We start from the raw sequence: 17,665 nt of genomic DNA on the forward strand, positions 1-17,665 counted from the left end.
CTGCCTACCTGTCCATCAGTTCCCCACAGAGCTGTCACAGTGAAGCCCAGCAGCCCCTTGCACCAGCTCACCAGCTTCTGTACCTGCTACACCTTCTCTCCTCTCTCCCCTAGTTCTTCCCTGGCTAAATCAGACTCCAAGATTCAACTCCATGGCTTCCTCTACAAGGTCTTTGCCAATTCTTTCTCCTCTCCCTGTCCCCCAAAGCCTCTATCACAACCTTATCACCCTATTCTATCCATCTGCCCATCCCCCTCCCTCCTACTCAGTAAGCTGTGTGAACACTGCACCTCCAGCCTATTTACTGTTACAAATGTTCAGTAAGTACCTGTTACGTGAACAAAGGAATGAAGACAGAAATTCAGGAAGTACCACACTAGATTTTCTCCTTACCAAACAACCCTTAACAGATTCCTCTCCTATCTTCTTTGGTTGGTAATAACAATAAAAACAATACTGTGCCATGCTCCATGCCAAGTATTTTATACAAATATGAACCCATCCAATCCCACAGCAACTCTACTGTTATTATCTTCGTTTTTCAATCAGGGAAACTGAGGTACACGGAGGTTAAGTGACCGGTGCAGCTAGCAAGTGGCAGAGCCAGGGTTGGTGCTAGCCTGTGCTCTTAACCAACCGCATTTATTGCTTCTCGATAGCACGTTTAAGGTGAACGAGCTAGGATTGACATTGGCCTGAGCAAAATATTATTTTGAAAAACCCAGAGACACACAGAAATGAACCATTTGGGGACCATCTCTTGCTTGGGGCTCGGGCCTACCTCTGACTCCTGCAACAGGGCAGAGAGCTCTGTGGGCAGCAGGTCTGGGGAAGCGCCAGGCAGGGCCCCCAGCTCAGCCCCCACCTCACCCCGCCTCCAGGGTCCAGAGGCCCCACCGAGCCCCCCTGAGCCCCCTCACCTTGTCACCGCTGCCCTCGGCCTCCTCGGCCAGGAGATACACGTTGCCCCCGTCGGCCAGCAGCAGGGCCGTGTCAGTGGTGGAGGAGGAGCGGGGGCGGCACTGGTGCTGGTGCAGGATGGCGGCCAGGCTGCTGTCCTGGGGGGCCTTGCGCAGCAGGTGGGGGCTGCCGCGCTGGGGCTCCAGGGAGCTACTCTTGCTGCGCCTGCTGCCGCCCCCGCCGCCCCCGCCGCTGTGCAGGCTGGCGCCCCGCTTGATGGAGGGCCGGGAGCGGATCTGCTGCAGCACGCGGTTGAAGGCCGTGGGCCGCGCGGGCAGGTCGTGCAGGGACACGGCGTAGGAGACGCGGTGCATCTCCGGGGAGCGCTCCTTCTCGTCCGGGGAGTCATGGTCCGACATGCCCTGCTGCTGCTGCTGCTGCTGCTGCTGCTGCTGCTGGGAATCCTGAGACGTCTGGTGCTCCCTCTCCCGGGACCGGCGCCGGCTGTGGAACAGGTGCTTCAGGCCGTGGCCAAACATGGAGCCCTCTGAGAGCTGCTGGATTTTCTTAAGGAGGAAAGATGAAGAACCCTGGTGAGTGGAAAGCTCTGAAATGCCCAGGTGGTGGGGATAGAGCTGGGGGCGGGGTGGTGGGGCGGTGGTGGGGGTGAGTCTGTTCTTGGGAGACTGGTGGAGCTAAACTCTAAGTGTCTGAATCCCTAAGATCCTCGTAAATGGCCCATCATGCCTAAAAGGGTACCTTGCACCCCACCCCACCCCACCCAATGGCCCCCCAGTTAACACATGGTTCAGGGTTGCCAGTCATGGTATCTCATGGCTAGTCCAGGGCTCAGTGGCACACGCCAATAGCACTCGGCTCCCAGGGTTGTATCCCTCTGGGTTGACCCAGCCTACCCTCTGGTCTCTCCCTCCTTCTACGTAAGCTCCTCTTTCAAGCTGCACTGGCTCTTTCAGACCACCAGGCAGCCATTTCCAGAGATGCCTCACTGCAACGCTCTCCGAGAAAATCGGGGTCATACTGCTGCAGTAGACACCACTAAGTGCCTAGTGCATATATATTCCTTTCTTACGAACCAAACTGCCTGGCCTTGGGATCCCTGGGTGGCGCAGTGGTTTAGCGCCTGCCTTTGGCCCAGGGCGTGATCCTGGAGACCCGGGATCGAATCCCACGTCAGGCTCCCGGTGCATGGAGCCTGCTTCTCCCTCTGCCTATGTCTCTGCCTCTCTCTCTCTCTCTCTGTGTGACTATCATAAATAAATAAAAATTAAAAAAAAAAAAAAAAAAAAAACAAACTGCCTGGCCTTCATGCACCTGGCTGAAAATTCTTCCTCCATCACACTCCCTTACAGCGAGGAGTAGCTACATGATAGCTTAACCCAATGAAAAGCAAGGTTGAGAGTTTCTAGCAACACTTGCTTTCCTAATAAAGATCCTCACCCTTCCTACTTCTTCCCATCTGGAATGTAGACGTAATGTCTGGCCATGCAGCAGCCATCCTGCAATTATAAGATGACTGGCTTGATGATGGAGGGCGTCACACACATGGTAGAGCTGCAAGCAACAGGCTTGGAAACTTGATGGTCCTATGCTGCCACCAAAGCAGTTGTGAATGCCTATCTTGGGATTCTGGCTGCATGAAATAAACAAACCTATCTTTGTCTACAGAACTCTAGTATGATTTTCTTTTTTTCTTTAATTTTTATTTATTTATGATAGTCACAGAGAGAGAGAGAGAGAGAGAGAGAGAGAGAGAGGCAGAGACATAGGCAGAGGGAGAAGCAGGCTCCATGCACTGGGAGCCCGATGTGGGATTCAATCCCGGGTCGACAGGATCGCGCCCTGGGCCAAAGGCAGGCACCAAACCGCTGAGCCACCCAGGGATCCCTGATTTTCTGTTATTTATAGCAAATCTGATTCCTTTTTTTAAATTTTATTATTTTCAAATAATCTCTATACCCAATGTGGGGCTCAAACTCACAACCCTGAGACTGAGTCACATGCTCCACCAACAGAGTCTCGTTCCTGATATGGTTGGCAATAAAATAAACTTTACTTGACCTTCCAGGTTGCTGAACACATCCATGTGCCAGGAGGGTGGCACACCCTAATTCCATCAGGACAGAAGCTCCTGTACTCAGGACCTTTCCAGACTGACCTCATCCCATGTATTTCTCCATCCTACTAGTCATCTGTATCCTTTATAATACCTTTATAATAAACTGGTAAACATAAAAAATGAATAATAAAGGTCACGTCTTACCGTGTAGTCAATAATGTGACCACTTCTTTAGAATGAGGTATCTAAACAAGTGTCTTTCCCCTGAGATTGGAACAAACCACATAGGCCCCACAGCCCAGCACTGCCCTGGTCCCAGTCTTTCCTCTCAGCTCTCCTGTTCCCCAGGCAGGACTGCTCAGGCCAGGGCCAGACAGCCTGTGGTCAGGGCGCTGGCTTATTTGGCCAGGCCGAGCCTCAGGCAGAGAGCTTTGGAGCCAAAGCGAGGCTTGGGATGTGCAGGACCAGGTAAGAACCCACACTCTGTGACTCCTAAGAGGGAAACTCAGAACCAGGCCATTTGGGGCTCAGTGAGGCACTGCATGTCTCCATCTGTGAGGAGCAACCCATAATCTCATGAGACAGACTCATTTTTAAAAAACAGTCCAAAGGAAAAAAAAAAAAAAAGTCCAAAGAGTCACATGGCCTGAATTTTCTTTTTTTCTAGAAACAAACTCACAGAGCAGAAAGCCTTAGACACAGAAACCAAGAAAAAAAAATCATGTTTAGATCTGAATTAACTGACCCACCTCTTATTGTTTCTTTACACCTCTGGATGGTTTGTGGAGACAGCTGCATGGACCTCTGGATGTCAGTAACTATACTACTGTGTATTTGTGTAAACATTTAGGATTTTCATTTTTGGCCTCATTTGAGTCTCTCTACAATCCTCAAAGTAGGCAGGGCCCTTCCATTACCCATTTTACAGACCCAATATGTGACATCAGTACAATCCACCAGAGACACCAGGGACACATGGTTTACAGTGAGGTTTTTTTGTTTATTTTTTTTAAGATTTTATTTATTCATGAGAGACACACAGAGAGAGGCAGAGACATAGGCAGAGGGAGAAGCAGGCTCCATGCAGGAAGCCCAATGTGGGATTCAATCCAGGGACTCCAGGATCACACTCCAAGCCAAAGGCAGATGCTCAACTGCTGAACCACCCAGGTGTCTCTTGTTTTTTCTTTTAAAGATTTTTTAGGGACGCCTGGGTGGCTGGCTTAGTGGTTGAGCACCTGCCTTTGGCTCAGGGCATGATCCCCGGGTCCTGGGATTGAGTCCCACATCGGGCTCCCTGCACAGAGCCTGCTTCTCCCTCTGCCTATGTCTCTGCCTCTCTCTGTAGGTCTCTGTGAATAAATAATTAAAATCTTAAAAAAAAAAAGATTAAAAAAAATTTATTTGACAGAGAGAGAGAATGAGCACAGCAGGGGGAGCAGCAAGCAGAGGGAGAAGGAGAAGGAGGCTCCTCGCTGAGCAGAGAGCCTGATGTGGGGCTCGATCCCAGGACCCTGGGATCATGACCTGACCCAATGGCAGGTGCTTAACTGACTAAGCCACACAATTGCCCCACAGTTTACAGTTTTCAAGATGTTTTTCCTTTTACATTATCTTACTTAATTTTCCCAGACACTAATAAAAGCAATAGTAATAACATTTCCACTTTTCAATGAGGAAATGAAGGCTACCACCATTCCTTCTCAAGAATTTAATTTTGGGGCAGCCCTGGCAACATTAGGTTGCTCAGTCCCATGGGAGTTACCATCCCTACAGGGCCAGCCTGAGGCAGGGCCAACATGTCCAGGGCAGACAGACCAGGGAGCACACTCTGCCATCAATTTGGAAATGGCCAGATCCGTGGCCTCCAGACCAGGAACAGCCAGGATACTCCTTCTTCCTCAGGCCCAAGCTGATACCAGACCCCCCTCCAGGCATCACGGATGGGGCCAGCTGGCTCTGGCATTTGCCCAGCTGCTTCTGCCAAACAGTCACATTACATATTACAAATTGTCCTTCAAGCATTCCTTCCAGGTCTTTGTGTCCTTTCCCTACCATTTCTGACCCAGCTTCTCCAACTCCAAGGTCCATCTTCTATATCTGCTCAGGTCCCCTCAAAAGTCTTCACCAGAGGTCCCAGAGCTCTGAGCCATTTCCTCCCCCTAAGCCCTGGGAAACGGATGGAGGAAACGGAGGTGCTGTGGCCAACAGCCACCACTGTCTGCTCTGTTGCCTCAAATCCTAAAGTCCTTCGCCAATTTATTTTAAAATCATATGGCATTTTTCAAAAGTGCTTCCCAATTTATGCTATCATTCCTTTTTTTTTTTTTTTTTAAGATTTTATTTACTTCTTCATGAGAGAGACAGAGAGAGGCAGAGACACAGGCAGAGGGAGAAGCAGGCTCCATGCAGGGAGCCCAACGTGGGACTCGATCCCGGGTCTCCAAGATCATACCCTGGGCTGAAGGTGGCGCTAAACCGCTGAGCCACCCAGACTGCCCTATGCTATCATTCTAAGCTGATGCTAGCTTAGCCTCAGGAGGGAGGATGGGACTGGTATCAGCATCTCCGTTTTGCAGATTAAAAAAACTGAGGTACAGCACAGTGCAGTGGCTCATCCAAGTTACACAGACAAGCCTCCAACCTCCAGTCTGATTTATCTTTGATGGCTCATACACTGACTGCAAGACTAAAGCAGATGCAGTATTTACAGACATCTCAGAACAGTCTCACGGGCAGGATTAAAACAAACCAAAAATGCCTGGGCCAGGGGAAGATGGGTCCCCTGAACTGTGGTGGTCAATCTGCCTGTGCTACATTGTGGGATGAGGGTAAGGGCTTCAACCACTGTGGGCCTTCAGTTCACACCTTCCTCATCTGTTCTGCAGGTAAAGGAAAGCCAAAGATAGTGGCTAGATAACTGTAGGACATTTGCCCCAGCAGCACCAAGGAGCCTGCTAAAGTCTGCAGGAAGCACGAGGGGAAAGAACAATGGGAAGGGGGGTGTTGCTTCAAATGAAGGGCTTGTCCCCCACTTACAAAGTGCAAGGCCAGAAAGCTGGGGGTGCTTCTGCATGCAAGTGTCAGAGAGGAAATGGTTGAGGAGTTTTGACATAATGTGGTAAGTGTTAAAAAAAAAAAAAAAAAAAAAAAAACCCAAACACACAAAATCAACAACTCAGCAGATAACCAGCCACAAGTTTTGGAAATGAGGAAAACCATGGTGACTAGCTTCAGGGAACTTGGCCACCAACGCAGCAGAAAGCACCACCTGCTCTGACTAACAGGTTCCAGCTACTAAATGTCACTTGCTTTTCCACACTGACTTTTGCTTTTCCCCAGCTGCCAGAAACCATTTTGGTGGCCAAACGAAGCCATGTATTAGAAGAGAGCTGAGATGTTTCAGAGTTAGGGGTGAGATGTAAACAGAGCTCTCCCGATTGATTAGACCGCGAGAGAACTGTCCCGGAGCTGGAGGCTGGGAGCTAGCCAGAAAGGACGGCTTCCCAGGACAGGTGCTGAAGCCCGGGGGAGGTGAAGGCTGAGGCATCTGCTCTCCCCTCCTCTGGAACTGATTTTCAGGGCAGAAAGGACCCCCGTCCTTGGGCTGCCACTGGATGATTTCTGAAAGATCCTTCCTGAGTAGGCTGTGGTCTCTAAACAGGCTTTATCCGTTTTCCTCTCTGGGTGTGGGTCCCCCCAAAGAGGAAGTTTGCTCCAAAATCTGCAAACGCAGCTGCACGAGACCAAAAAGTAAAATGCTTTGGGGTACAGTGTCGTTGGCACCATCTGGTTAAAAATAGCCAAAAGTGGCTTCTGATTCCTACAGGTCCCCATGTTCTTAACTCCCAGAAAAGCTAGGAGGATCCTAACAAGTCACGCTAACCTATAGCTAATTACCCCAACCTGACAGCTCACCTGTCAGCTACCTGACAGTAGCCCTTCCTCCTACCTGGGTTTGGAACTCCCTCTGCCCCACCATCGCGTCGGCTGGGAGGGTTCAATGGGGTGACTGGGTCACCGTGAGCCTTAGCAAGCCTAGGTCGCCAACGTTCCTCTATTTATAGGGTCTCTATGGAAACAGGGCCAGCATTAGAGAGCTAATCGCTGTAAAAACCCACAGAGTCCTACTCTTGGGATACAAAGTGGGTTGCGGAAGTCTCCAATGGCCCTTAAGAAGCTTTGGGTGGGGAGCCTGGGGCTGGAGCTGGCGAGGAACCCTGGCCCCAGGTCTGCCACCCACCAGGATGATGATGGAGAGGAGGGAGTAGCAGTGTTCAGGCCTGTGTGGGGTTTCTGTGAGAAACATAGTGATGGGGGATGCCTGGGTGGCTCAATCGGTTAAGCAGCTACCTTTGACTCAAGTCATGATCTCAGGGTCCTGGGGTCGAGCCCCACATTGGACTCCCTGCTCAGCGGGGAGTCTGCTTTTCCCTCTTTATCTGCCCCCCCCACCCACTGCTGGTGTGTTCTCTCTCTGTCTTGTGTGTGCTCTTTCTCAAATAAATAAAATCCTTAAAAACAACAATGACAAAAAGAAACACAGTGATGAAAGATTTTTCTAATCATTTTTTCTTCCCCAGAATCCCAGCTGACACTTAAACGTCTCAACACGGGAAAACGACATCCCCCTTCTCAATTGTACTTTCATGCTTCCTTCCTTCATCACTTAGAGAATTCTGCCAGGCCCCAAGGAAGGCTGGGAAGGTGGCTGCATCCCCCCCACAGAAGCGGCTCAACATATACCAGCACCAGAGATTTAAAAGGTGACCTGTGGGCAGCCCCTGTGGCGCAGCGGTTTAGAGCTGCCTGCAGCCTGGGGTGTGATCCTGGGGACCGCGGATCGAGTCCCACGTCAGGCTCCCTGCATGGAGCCTGCTTCTCCCTCTGCCTGTGTCTCTGCCTCTCTCTCTCTCTCTCTCTCTGTGTCTCTATGAATAAATAAATAAAATATTTAGAAAAAATAAAAAGTGACCTGTGTGCTGTGTCCTCTCTGCCCCTCATCATCCTCCCCACCCTTCACCGGCTGCCCCTCCATGCAGCCAGGTCAGGTCTCATCACCCTGCTCTGAACTCCAGAGAGCTCATTATCTGCACCACTCACCTTGCAATGAATCATGTGCCTTGTCACAGGGCTTTTAGAGCTCTCTCAAACTGTTGTCCAACTTTTCACCTGCTTATGGACAGACTCCTCAACGAGAATATGAGCAAATGGAGGGCAGGAGTGAGTTATATCATCTCTATCTTTGTGTCCCTAATATTACCTGGCAGTTGCTGCATAATTATTTATTTGCTGAGCAGAAACTATCCAAGCCTACAAAACCCTCTTAGAAAGGATTTAATCCTTAGACAACGACCTTTTCCAAAGACATAAAATGCTCAGTCAGGCAGCTTTTTTCTTGTGTCTAACCCAGATCCCTCCTGCTACAGTTCAAAACCTTATCTTAAGTCTATGTCATCCCAGTAACTGCCAAAACTGAGCTGGCTTGGAAGGAGATGAACAGAGGCCCAGGAGCCTGAGTGTGTACGCTGTCTTTTCACGCACGGCTTGGGTCAGGACTCATGTGCTCACAGCCGGCTTCGTTCTCCAGCGTGGACATGACTCAGTTAACTTGGCTGGAAAAAAGAAGCCTTTATAGCCACTTGATTTGAAAAGTCAAATATTGCTTTTCTCGCACAACCACAAAACATACCTGCCATTTCTCAATAACTATGCTCTAACTTCTTAACGTGGAGAGAGGCTTAGGTGTTTGGGTGATAGAGGGAGACTGTGTCCAGTCTTGGCCTCATTCTAAGAACATACCTTCCTGGTCTGTGAGGATTTCAAAGGGAGATGCCATTCCTTAGAGAAGAGATGAAAACAGAGAAGAATTTTGGGTTGGCTTCCCAAACTACCACTGAGAAGCCACCTGAGCCTTTTTCCCCCCAGCTCCTAACATTTATGCTTTAAAAAAAGCTTCCACCCAGGACACTGGGTGGCTCAGTCAGTTAAGTGTCTGCCTTCAGCTCAGGTCATGATCCCAGGGTGCTGGGATCGAGCCCTACATGGGGCTCCCTTCTCAGCAGAGAGCCTGCTTCTCCCTCTGCCTCTGCCTGCAGCTCTGCCTGCTTGTGCTCTCTTTCTGTCAAATAAATGAATAAAATCTTAAAAAAAATAATAAATAAAACTTCCACCCAAAATTCAGATCTTATCCGATGTTTTAATTCCTTTTTGAGGGAGAGGGAGATGATGTTGCTAATGGGATTGGCAGCTAAGGACAATCAGATACATAAAAAGAAGCACATTCTGTAAAAACTGAGCCTGCAAGACAGTTCCCACTAGCACTATGAGGGCAGCTGTGAATTCATCTAGAACCCGATATGTGGCAGGAGAACAGAGAGCTTCCTTTGCCACATGCTTTTCCATCGGTCAATTCCTCCAGAGCCCATATGCAAGGCTGCTCCGAATATTATCAAAGGCAGAGGGGGTGGGACTAGAGCAATCTTGGGTCTCAGGACCCCTGCCCTCTGCGCATCAGGTGCTGGTGGGGTAAAAACCAGGCAACTCAGCATTCTTCCCACCCCTATACTATCCCTATTTACAAGGCTGAAAGCACAACTGCATTCTAATCAAAAAGGACCCTTGGCTCCACAAAGCCCCTGGCACTTGCTATTCGACTTCCCCATTTAGAAAGTCCCTCTTCTCTTATTTAGTCCTTAAATTCTACTCTCTCTTTAATAGCTCCCTGTAGGGGCACCTGGGTGGCTCAGTCAGTTAAGTCTCCAGCTCTTGATTTCATTTCAGGTCATGATCTCAGGGTTGTGGGGCCCAGAGCCCCACATCTGGCTCCACAATCGGCACAGAGTCTACTCGTCCTTCTCCATCTCTCTTTCTCCCCCCACACGAGTGTTCTCTTTTAAATAAATAAATAAAATCTTTTAAAAAAATATCTTGCTCTCAGCCCATCTCTTCTGATCAACCCCCATGTGTTTCTGACTCCGTCGAATGATGATCAAAGTACCCTTAAATATATGTGTCCTCTGATGGATGATTTTCAAAAACTTTCTTTTTTTTTTTAAGATTTTATTTGTTTATTTAATTAAGAGATAGAGAGAGAATGGCTGGGACATAGGCAGAGGGAGAAGCAGGCTCCATGCAGGGAACCTGACGTAGAACTTGATCCCGGATCTCCAGGATCACACTCCAGGCTGCAGGCGGCACTAAACCGCTAGGCCACCGGGGCTGCCCTGATGGATGATTTTCTTGCAAGCATTTCACCCTGTTTGACTGGGAGCTTATCTGGAAGGCCAAGGTAGTGCTGTTGCCAAAGAATGAATTTCCCCTTCCCCTGATCCTAGGTCTACAGCAATCCTACCTCACTGATGAAATCTATCCTGGCCTATCAGCAAACCTGAACACATTACCTCCACAGCTGAACTAGAACTCTACCACCAGAAGCCTCCACTAGAGTCCCTGAGCACATGCACTCCTTCATCCCACCCACATTCTTCTCCTTCACTGAGGAAGTGGGGAAACTGAAACCCATAAATGTGATCAAGAGCTATGGCCTTAAAATAAATAAAATAAAAAAACAAAAATAAAAAACAAATAAGGGGTGCCTGGCTGGCTCAGTCAGTAGAGCATGCAACTCTTGATCTTGGGGTCATGAGTTCAAGCCCCATGTCAATTGTAGAGCTTACTTAAAAAAAGAAATAGTCAGGGATCCCTGGGTGGCGCAGCGGTTTGGCGCCTGCCTTTGGCCCAGGGCGCAATCCTGGAGACCCGGGATCGAATCCCACATCAGGCTCCCGGTGCATGGAGCCTGCTTCTCCCTCTGCCTGTGTCTCTGCCTCTCTCTCTCTCTGTGACTATCATAAATAAATAAAAATTTAAAAAAAAAGAAAAAAGAAAAAGTCAGACAAAAGAACAGAGAAACAAGCAGGGGCTTTTGGGAAGGTCAATGTTCTCCATCTTGACTAGGGTGGGAGGTAGATGGGGTGTCTGTTTTGCTGTTGTAAACTGTACATATATGTTTTCAGACACTTTTCTGTACAGGTGCTATTTCACAATTTAGCACAGTGCCTTTCCACTAAAGTTGTTCAGTGTCTGTTGACTCACCATCCCTTCCCCAGAGGACTCTCTACAGGAGTATTGAAGGAACACAGGCCATTCTAGAGGTGCTCACGCACCCATGTAGGCCAGGAAAGGTGGTGAACCAGCAAGGAGAACCACACAGTCCCAGCCTGGGGCTTTCCTCCAGCTCTTTGGCTTCTACTTGCTTTTTCTCATCTTCACGTGAATAGGCAGGAAGGCCAGTGCATGGTGTAAATGGAAGGACAGGAGCTGGAACTCACATGAGTCTTCAGTTAAAAGCACTTCAAACCAGGACTGTAATAACGGACCTCAGCGTACCCCCCACTTTTTCCTTCTGGGTAAAATATTAATAGTGCCCAGAAATCCCTGGGGAAAGTACTCACAGGGGCTTTTGGGAAAGAAAAAGAGTATCAGGGGAAAGCCTCTGGCCAGCACACCCAGAGTCTTCCTTCCTCATGGCTGAAGGGATGAAAGAGTTGGTGATTTCCTCCTTGCCTTGAAGCTTCTAGGACTCAGGACAGAACCAGCTGACTCTTGGGCTTAGCCACTCATCCCAGGCCTCAGCAACAGCTACCACATGCTGTATTTTGAATAGGAATGTGTGCTCCATGTTCCTTTCCCGTGAGTTCCTCCCCACTCTCATTCTTACTGGAGCTGGGTTTTCTTGCTAGAGAATTCCACTGTACTTTTGGTCAGTCTACTCTCTCTGTTACCAGCTGTCCGGGCCTGTCCTCCCAACCAGCAGGGAATCTGGTAGCCACAAAGGACTGGATGATGATGATGACAAATGAATTAATACATGAACTAGGACCTAGCCAGGCCACAAGCAGCTGGGCAGTGGGACTCTGGATTGTGGGCTCCTGTTGCAGGGGTGTCACTCACATCAAGTGTGTGGAGCAGCTAAGAAGGCCCCCAAAGTAACTGCATGAGCCTCCTATGGGGCAATGTCCCTTTTCAGGTGATTTTTTTTTTTTAAGATTTTATTTACTTATTCATGAGAGACACATAGAGAGAGGCAGAGACATAGGCAGAGGGAGAAGCAGACTCCCTGTGGGGAGCCTGATGCAGGACTCAATCCCAGGACCCCGTGATCACGACCTGAGCCGAAGGCAGACACTCACTACTGAGCCACCCAGGTGCCCCTTCAGGTGATTTTTCAGTAACAATGATATCATTGCTCCTTTAAGATTGCTCTGTAACTATGTTTCCTTCTTTTCACTGGCCCTCTTGCGCCATAATCACAAATCCCAGACCACTGTAGCAGAAATTTACAGCGCAGGGTAATATGCTCCATGACACCAAAGGAGAGGGGAGGGAGACGAAAGGAGTGCCCGAAACTTGTGGTTGCCACTAGTTTGGGCGCTCAGATCCCATTGGCAAAGACTAAACTCCCTCCTGCCCCCCCCGTTGCCATGGAGGTACTTCTGACAAAGCCTCTTATTTGTTTGCCCCTTTCACAAGATGACTCCCTCCAATGTGCTCAATCTATCCCAATGCTGGAGCTGTCACAAGAAAACAGAAGTGGGACTAAGAGACCAAAAGTCCCTATCTCCAAAGTTTAAAATGAAAACAAAACCAGAGCTGCTGATGGTCTTAGGCCAAACACAGGTGTGGGGCAGGAGGGGTTTTACACAAAAATTAAACTTGCCCCTTTCTGGTACCACCACCATCTCCAAAACAAGTCTGCCTCCACCCAGTGCTAGAGCCAGTTGTGGAACTTCTCTGTCACTGGAAAACTGCCACCACTGGTAAACAACTTTTCCAGCACTGGAAACCAAGTCTGGACACATTTCAATATTCCTATTTTTTTTTCCCCAGAAAAAAAGGTTCAGAAAAGTTGAGTGATTTGCCTGAGTTCACCCAGCAAATCAAATTCCAATGGCTCCCAAGTTCAGATCTGGTTCCAAATCCCTACCCTGTAAACATGTTTTGATAAAGCAGACAGAGATAAACAGGAAAAGGCCCTTGCGTGTCTCCCCACACTCCCACCAAGCTGGCAGTGGCTACAATCTCTCCTCCTTGTTGCCAGCCTGGGTCCACATGGCTGTGTTCTACCCTGGTGATGTATTTGGGTAGGGGGTGGGAGGGTGAGGCTCTTTTTCTCACATGGAATCTTAATTCTGCTTCGGAGAAGTTCAGCAGTTAATATCAGGTGTAGGGTTGCTGCTGTGTCTGCCCTGACCCCAAAATGGTGTCACCAAAAAAAAAAAAAGAAAGAAAGAAAGATGAAGAAGAGAGAGAGATGATATAGGAGGGTAGAGATGAACGAGCTTCTTAAGGCAGCAATATCTAGAGACAAAGACACCGCAGCCCCCACACCACAACCAGCCCACCTTCGCTCATGTAGGCAACCGAGGGAAATGAGTGGAGCTGGCGGTTTCCACTGCTGGCCCAGGCTGGAAAGTGGGGGAGTTTCCACAGGCAGCTTCTCAGAAACTCAGGGCCAGGGTCCCAGCTGGCCATAGATTCGGGGTTTGCTGGCTCGGAATCAGGCTGAAGTCTGCAGCAGAAGGCTCACCTCCTTCCAACATCAACATGAAGGGCACCCGTTTCTCTTCAACATCTCACTTAAGATAGGAACCACACCTCCTGACCACACAGGGTGGGCTCAGAGGTGACAGCTAGGACAGACACCAAGGATTTCTTGGGCCTGATGGAAGCAAGACTCTCCTGTGCAGAGCCTAACCAGCAGAGCTCATCTTTCGATATAAGGCTTGCCCTCAACCTCTGAAAAGGGCAGCAGTGGAACCAGGGGTCACATTCACATAACTACCACAGTTCCACAGCTTTCTGAAGTACACACAAGGAGCTAGCTGTCTCCCTTCCTATCCCTCCCCAAGGCACACAGACAGGTAACACACACAGGTAAGAGCACACTCACCTGCGCTCTGACTTCCTGACTCTGAGCCGCTCAGGCCAAACGAGGAATGTCATTGGCTTATTCTGGTAAGCTCCTTAGTGGCTGCTGCCATAGGATACAGGCTTTATTTAACATAATGGAGTCCTTTTGCTCCCCTAGCCCAGACCTTGCACCCCCTCTGGAGAGTATCTCCCCCGAGGCATCAATCTCCAAGGCATCTAAGTTCCTTCCTTGGGCTGACATCTCTTTCAGCCCGGTGGTGAGCCGGCTTGCAAATCCTGAGCCTGCAGTCCCTGTGGCAGCTCCTGCAAAGGTGCATTATTTATTCCCGCTGCTGTCTTAATTAATATAGAGACATATTCGACATGGCTCGATAATTGTCTCGGCAACCGCAGGCGGAAAATAAAAGACTCCCAGCTGCACGTGATCGGCTCTTTCCGATTCTGGTTCTAACTGCCGGCTCAGCATGTGTGCCCCAAACCAGCCCAAGCACCGCTTGGCCACCTGTCAGTTCTCCACCCTGGGGGTTGGTTCAGCAGGCAGGCGGGGATCTCCAAGCACTAGCTTAACCTCTGGCTCCACCTAACGGCAAGAAATCCACACTCCCCTTTCACAGATGGACAAACTGAGCTTCATCCAGGAAGGTCCCAAAAGGAGGAAAACTAATTCAGCAAAGGAAATGAATGGTCCTCTGCTTGGCCTCCCACGCGGCAATTTTCTTCCCCTGCCATCCTACCGGAGGGAAAGTGATGTCAACTTTTTAGTTAGCATCTTGGATTTCTCCAGCCCTTTGTCTGCGAACAGCACTTCACACACATAATTCAAACAATCTCGGGTGGGTGAGTCACTAGAGCGTCTGCGGAAAAATGAGGAACAGACACAGAGGCCTGAAATGGAGCTGCAAGACGGAGGCACAAATGGTACCTGACGTCCAGCCCAGGCTTCTGGCCGAACATCCTCTCTGACCTTTGCCTGGCTTCCCCATCACTTTCATCCCGCGAAAGCGCTTCCGCTGGGGCGGGGAAAGCTAAGTCGCGGGCTGGGCTCGCCGGGGCAAGGTCTGCGCTCACCTTTAGGTCAGGAGGCTTGCTTCGGGGCCCCGGGTTGGGCGCCGCGGCAGCGCCCATGTCCGAGGTTGGCCCGCCAGCGGAGTTGGCACCCGCGGCCTCCCCGGGCCGGAGGTCCGCGCCCGGCAGGTGGCCCGCGGCATCCTCCAGCCCAGCTCCATCCTCCTCGCCCTGCTGCTGCTGCTGCTGCTGCTGCTGCAGCTCATCCGATTTGCACCTCTTCATGGTGTATGTGGGTCGGCAAGGGGAATCTGTCCTTCCGCGCGCGGTCTTGGGGAGACCGCACCCCCTCTTACACTCGGAAGACCAGGCCCTGCGGCCCAGGAGTCGGCGGGTCACGATCTCTTGAATTAAGAAACAGATCTTTCAAAAGGAGGGTGAGGGAGGGGCGAGGACAGGGAGCCTTGGCTGCAGCCTGGAATGGTTCATCACGACCCGGGGAGCGGAGGCAGGTCACAGTCGAGGCCGGGCGGCAGGAGTCCTTGGGCAGTCACTGGAGCGGGAGGAGGAAGACGGCCCCGGCCCCGGCCCCCGCCCCCGCCCCCCCCAAACTTTCTGCTCCGGGGCGCGGGCAGGGCGGAGGGATGCTGGGCGGCACAGCGCATCCCCCCCGGCTGGCCGCGCTGCTGGGCGAGGGCGAGGGCGAGGGCGAGGGCGAGGGCGAGGGCGAGGCAGGGCACCGGGCAGCCGGCCGGGCAGGTCTTCGGCGGCCGCCCTCGGCGCGGGCTGCGGCCCCCCGGCCCCGCCGCCGGCCCCCGCCCCGCCCGCGCGCCCCGCTCCCGGCTCCCAGCCCGCCGCGCCGCCTGCTGCAAAGCCGCGGCCGCGGCCCCAGCCCGCGGCGAGCGCGCAACCTACCCCGCCCGCGAGGGGAAAGGCGGGAGTGACAGCGGCAACGAGCCAATGGGAAGCGCGGAGGGCCGAGGGGGGCGTCGCGCGGCCGCGTCTCTAGGGTTGGTTGCACCGCGCGGCCCCCGGGAGCGGTCCGGAGGGCTCTGCCGCGCGTTCCCGCGGTGCGGAGAGCGGGCTGCGGAGCCGAGGGGAGGGGAGGGGAGGGGAGGCGGGGCGGGGCGGGGCGGCGCGGGGCGGGCGCGGTCTGAGCGGAAAGGCTCAGACCAGAAAAGGCTCTCTCGGGATCACCTCCACCCACTCGTGTTATGTGGCAGGGAGGGGGCGACATAGGGATGTTGACCATCAGTGCATCTTGCTCTAACTTGGCACGTTACGTGGATGCATCCCTTCAGGGAGGGAGATACTGATCCCCCCTGGGATACAGGGTCTGAAACACAAACCTGTGCCTGCATTCAGAGCAGCAAATGCAGAGGGCCGGGGGTGAGTGACCTTTTGTGCCATCACCCCTTCTCCCACTTTAAAGCAACTATCTTAGATGAGGTTTAGACTCCTGCTCAGAAATTAGAAAGTATTGGATTATTTAACACAATAATCCAAACTGTGAAAAGGCTTTTAAATAAGAAGGCGTGTTAATGGCAGGAGGTTGATACATATGGAAGAGAAGAAAAGGAATACAATCTCTCTCTCTCTCTCTTTTTTTTTTTTTTTTAACATAAATCTCAGCCAAACTGTGCTAGTAATCTGGAGGCAGACAACTGTAAATAATGGGGCCACCAAGATATGGAGCAGAGTAAACTCCATCTGAGTGTCTACTGTATGCTTACTACGGACAGGATGCTTTTTGCCCATCCAGCAGCCTAGACCATTGGTTCGCAAAGAATGGTCCTGGAACCCAGCAGCATCAGTATCACCTGGAAACTTAACAGAAATACAAATTCTTGGACCCCAGTAAGACCTACAGAATCAGAAATAGAGAGCCCAGAAGTCTGGGGGTTTTAGTTTTTTTTAAAAGATTGATTGATTGATTGATTGATTTGAGAGAGCAGGGAGGAGGGGCAGAGGGAGAGAGAGAACCCCCTAGGCAGGGCTGAATCTCAGGACTCTGAGGTCACAATCTGACTGGAAATGGAGAGGCCAAAGCTTAACCACCTGAGCCACCCAGGTGACCCCAGAAGCCTGTTTTAATAAGCCCTCCAGGTAATTCTGATGCAAGCCATCATCTGAGTCACATTCATTGGCTCAGGCTCTAGTGAAGGGGCCACTCAGTCTGTGAGTCACAGTGATGATCCCTAAAGTGTTTTACAGTTTACCAATCGCTTTTACGCCTATCATGCCATGCTACCTAGCCTCGCTTCGGTCCTAACCAGGCTATGCGTTTCCTGACTCTGTTCTGTCCTTTTTCCCATTCCAACCACTCATTTTAATGTGTATCCTAGAAGAGCCTAAATTGTTAAGAATTTACTTCAGTCAGGCAGCTACTTTCTAAACTAGGCAGCTCCATTTTTAGAAGATAGGAATTTAGGATGGGCTGGGAACGCGGAACCACCCCCTACATCCACTACACAGTATCAGGCACAACGCGGAAACACAAAGCTCCCCTGGCGCTCCCTGTTAGTATTTTCAATGATGAGGGAAAGACAGAATGCCAGTGGAGACCGTGGTAGGACTAGGCAGAACCAGTGGGAGCAGATTCCCGTGTGCGGAATGTCAGGCAGGATAGTCTGCTGCCCCCTACTTGACTCCTGACTCACCCTAGAGAAGCATAGGGACCCCTACGGATCCTCAGCAAGTCTTAGGCTGGGAGGTAAGTGGTAGCCTTGCACACATGGTGAGCACAAG

General features: G+C 50.9%; 1 protein-coding gene across 2 annotated transcripts in view; it reads right to left on the minus strand.

The window, feature by feature from the left end:
* Positions 1–15,648, minus strand: part of TMCC2 (transmembrane and coiled-coil domain family 2) — a 41,364-nt gene extending 25,716 nt beyond the window's left edge. Inside the window, exons 1-2 of one of the 2 annotated variants that reach the window (XM_077887094.1) lie at positions 14,981–15,648; positions 921–1,466 (exon numbers count right to left, since the gene is read on the minus strand). In XM_077887094.1, coding sequence (XP_077743220.1) covers positions 921–1,466; positions 14,981–15,202 — 768 coding nt within the window. In that variant the 5' untranslated portion in view covers positions 15,203–15,648. Of the gene's footprint in view, positions 1–920; positions 1,467–13,931; positions 14,915–14,980 lie in introns of those variants that run through there. The other variant, XM_077887095.1, reaches the window with a different exon arrangement.
* Between the last annotated feature and the right edge of the window lie 2,017 nt (positions 15,649–17,665).

Source organism: Canis aureus, chromosome 38 (genome assembly GCF_053574225.1).
Source record: "Canis aureus isolate CA01 chromosome 38, VMU_Caureus_v.1.0, whole genome shotgun sequence".
NCBI lineage: Eukaryota > Metazoa > Chordata > Mammalia > Carnivora > Canidae > Canis > Canis aureus.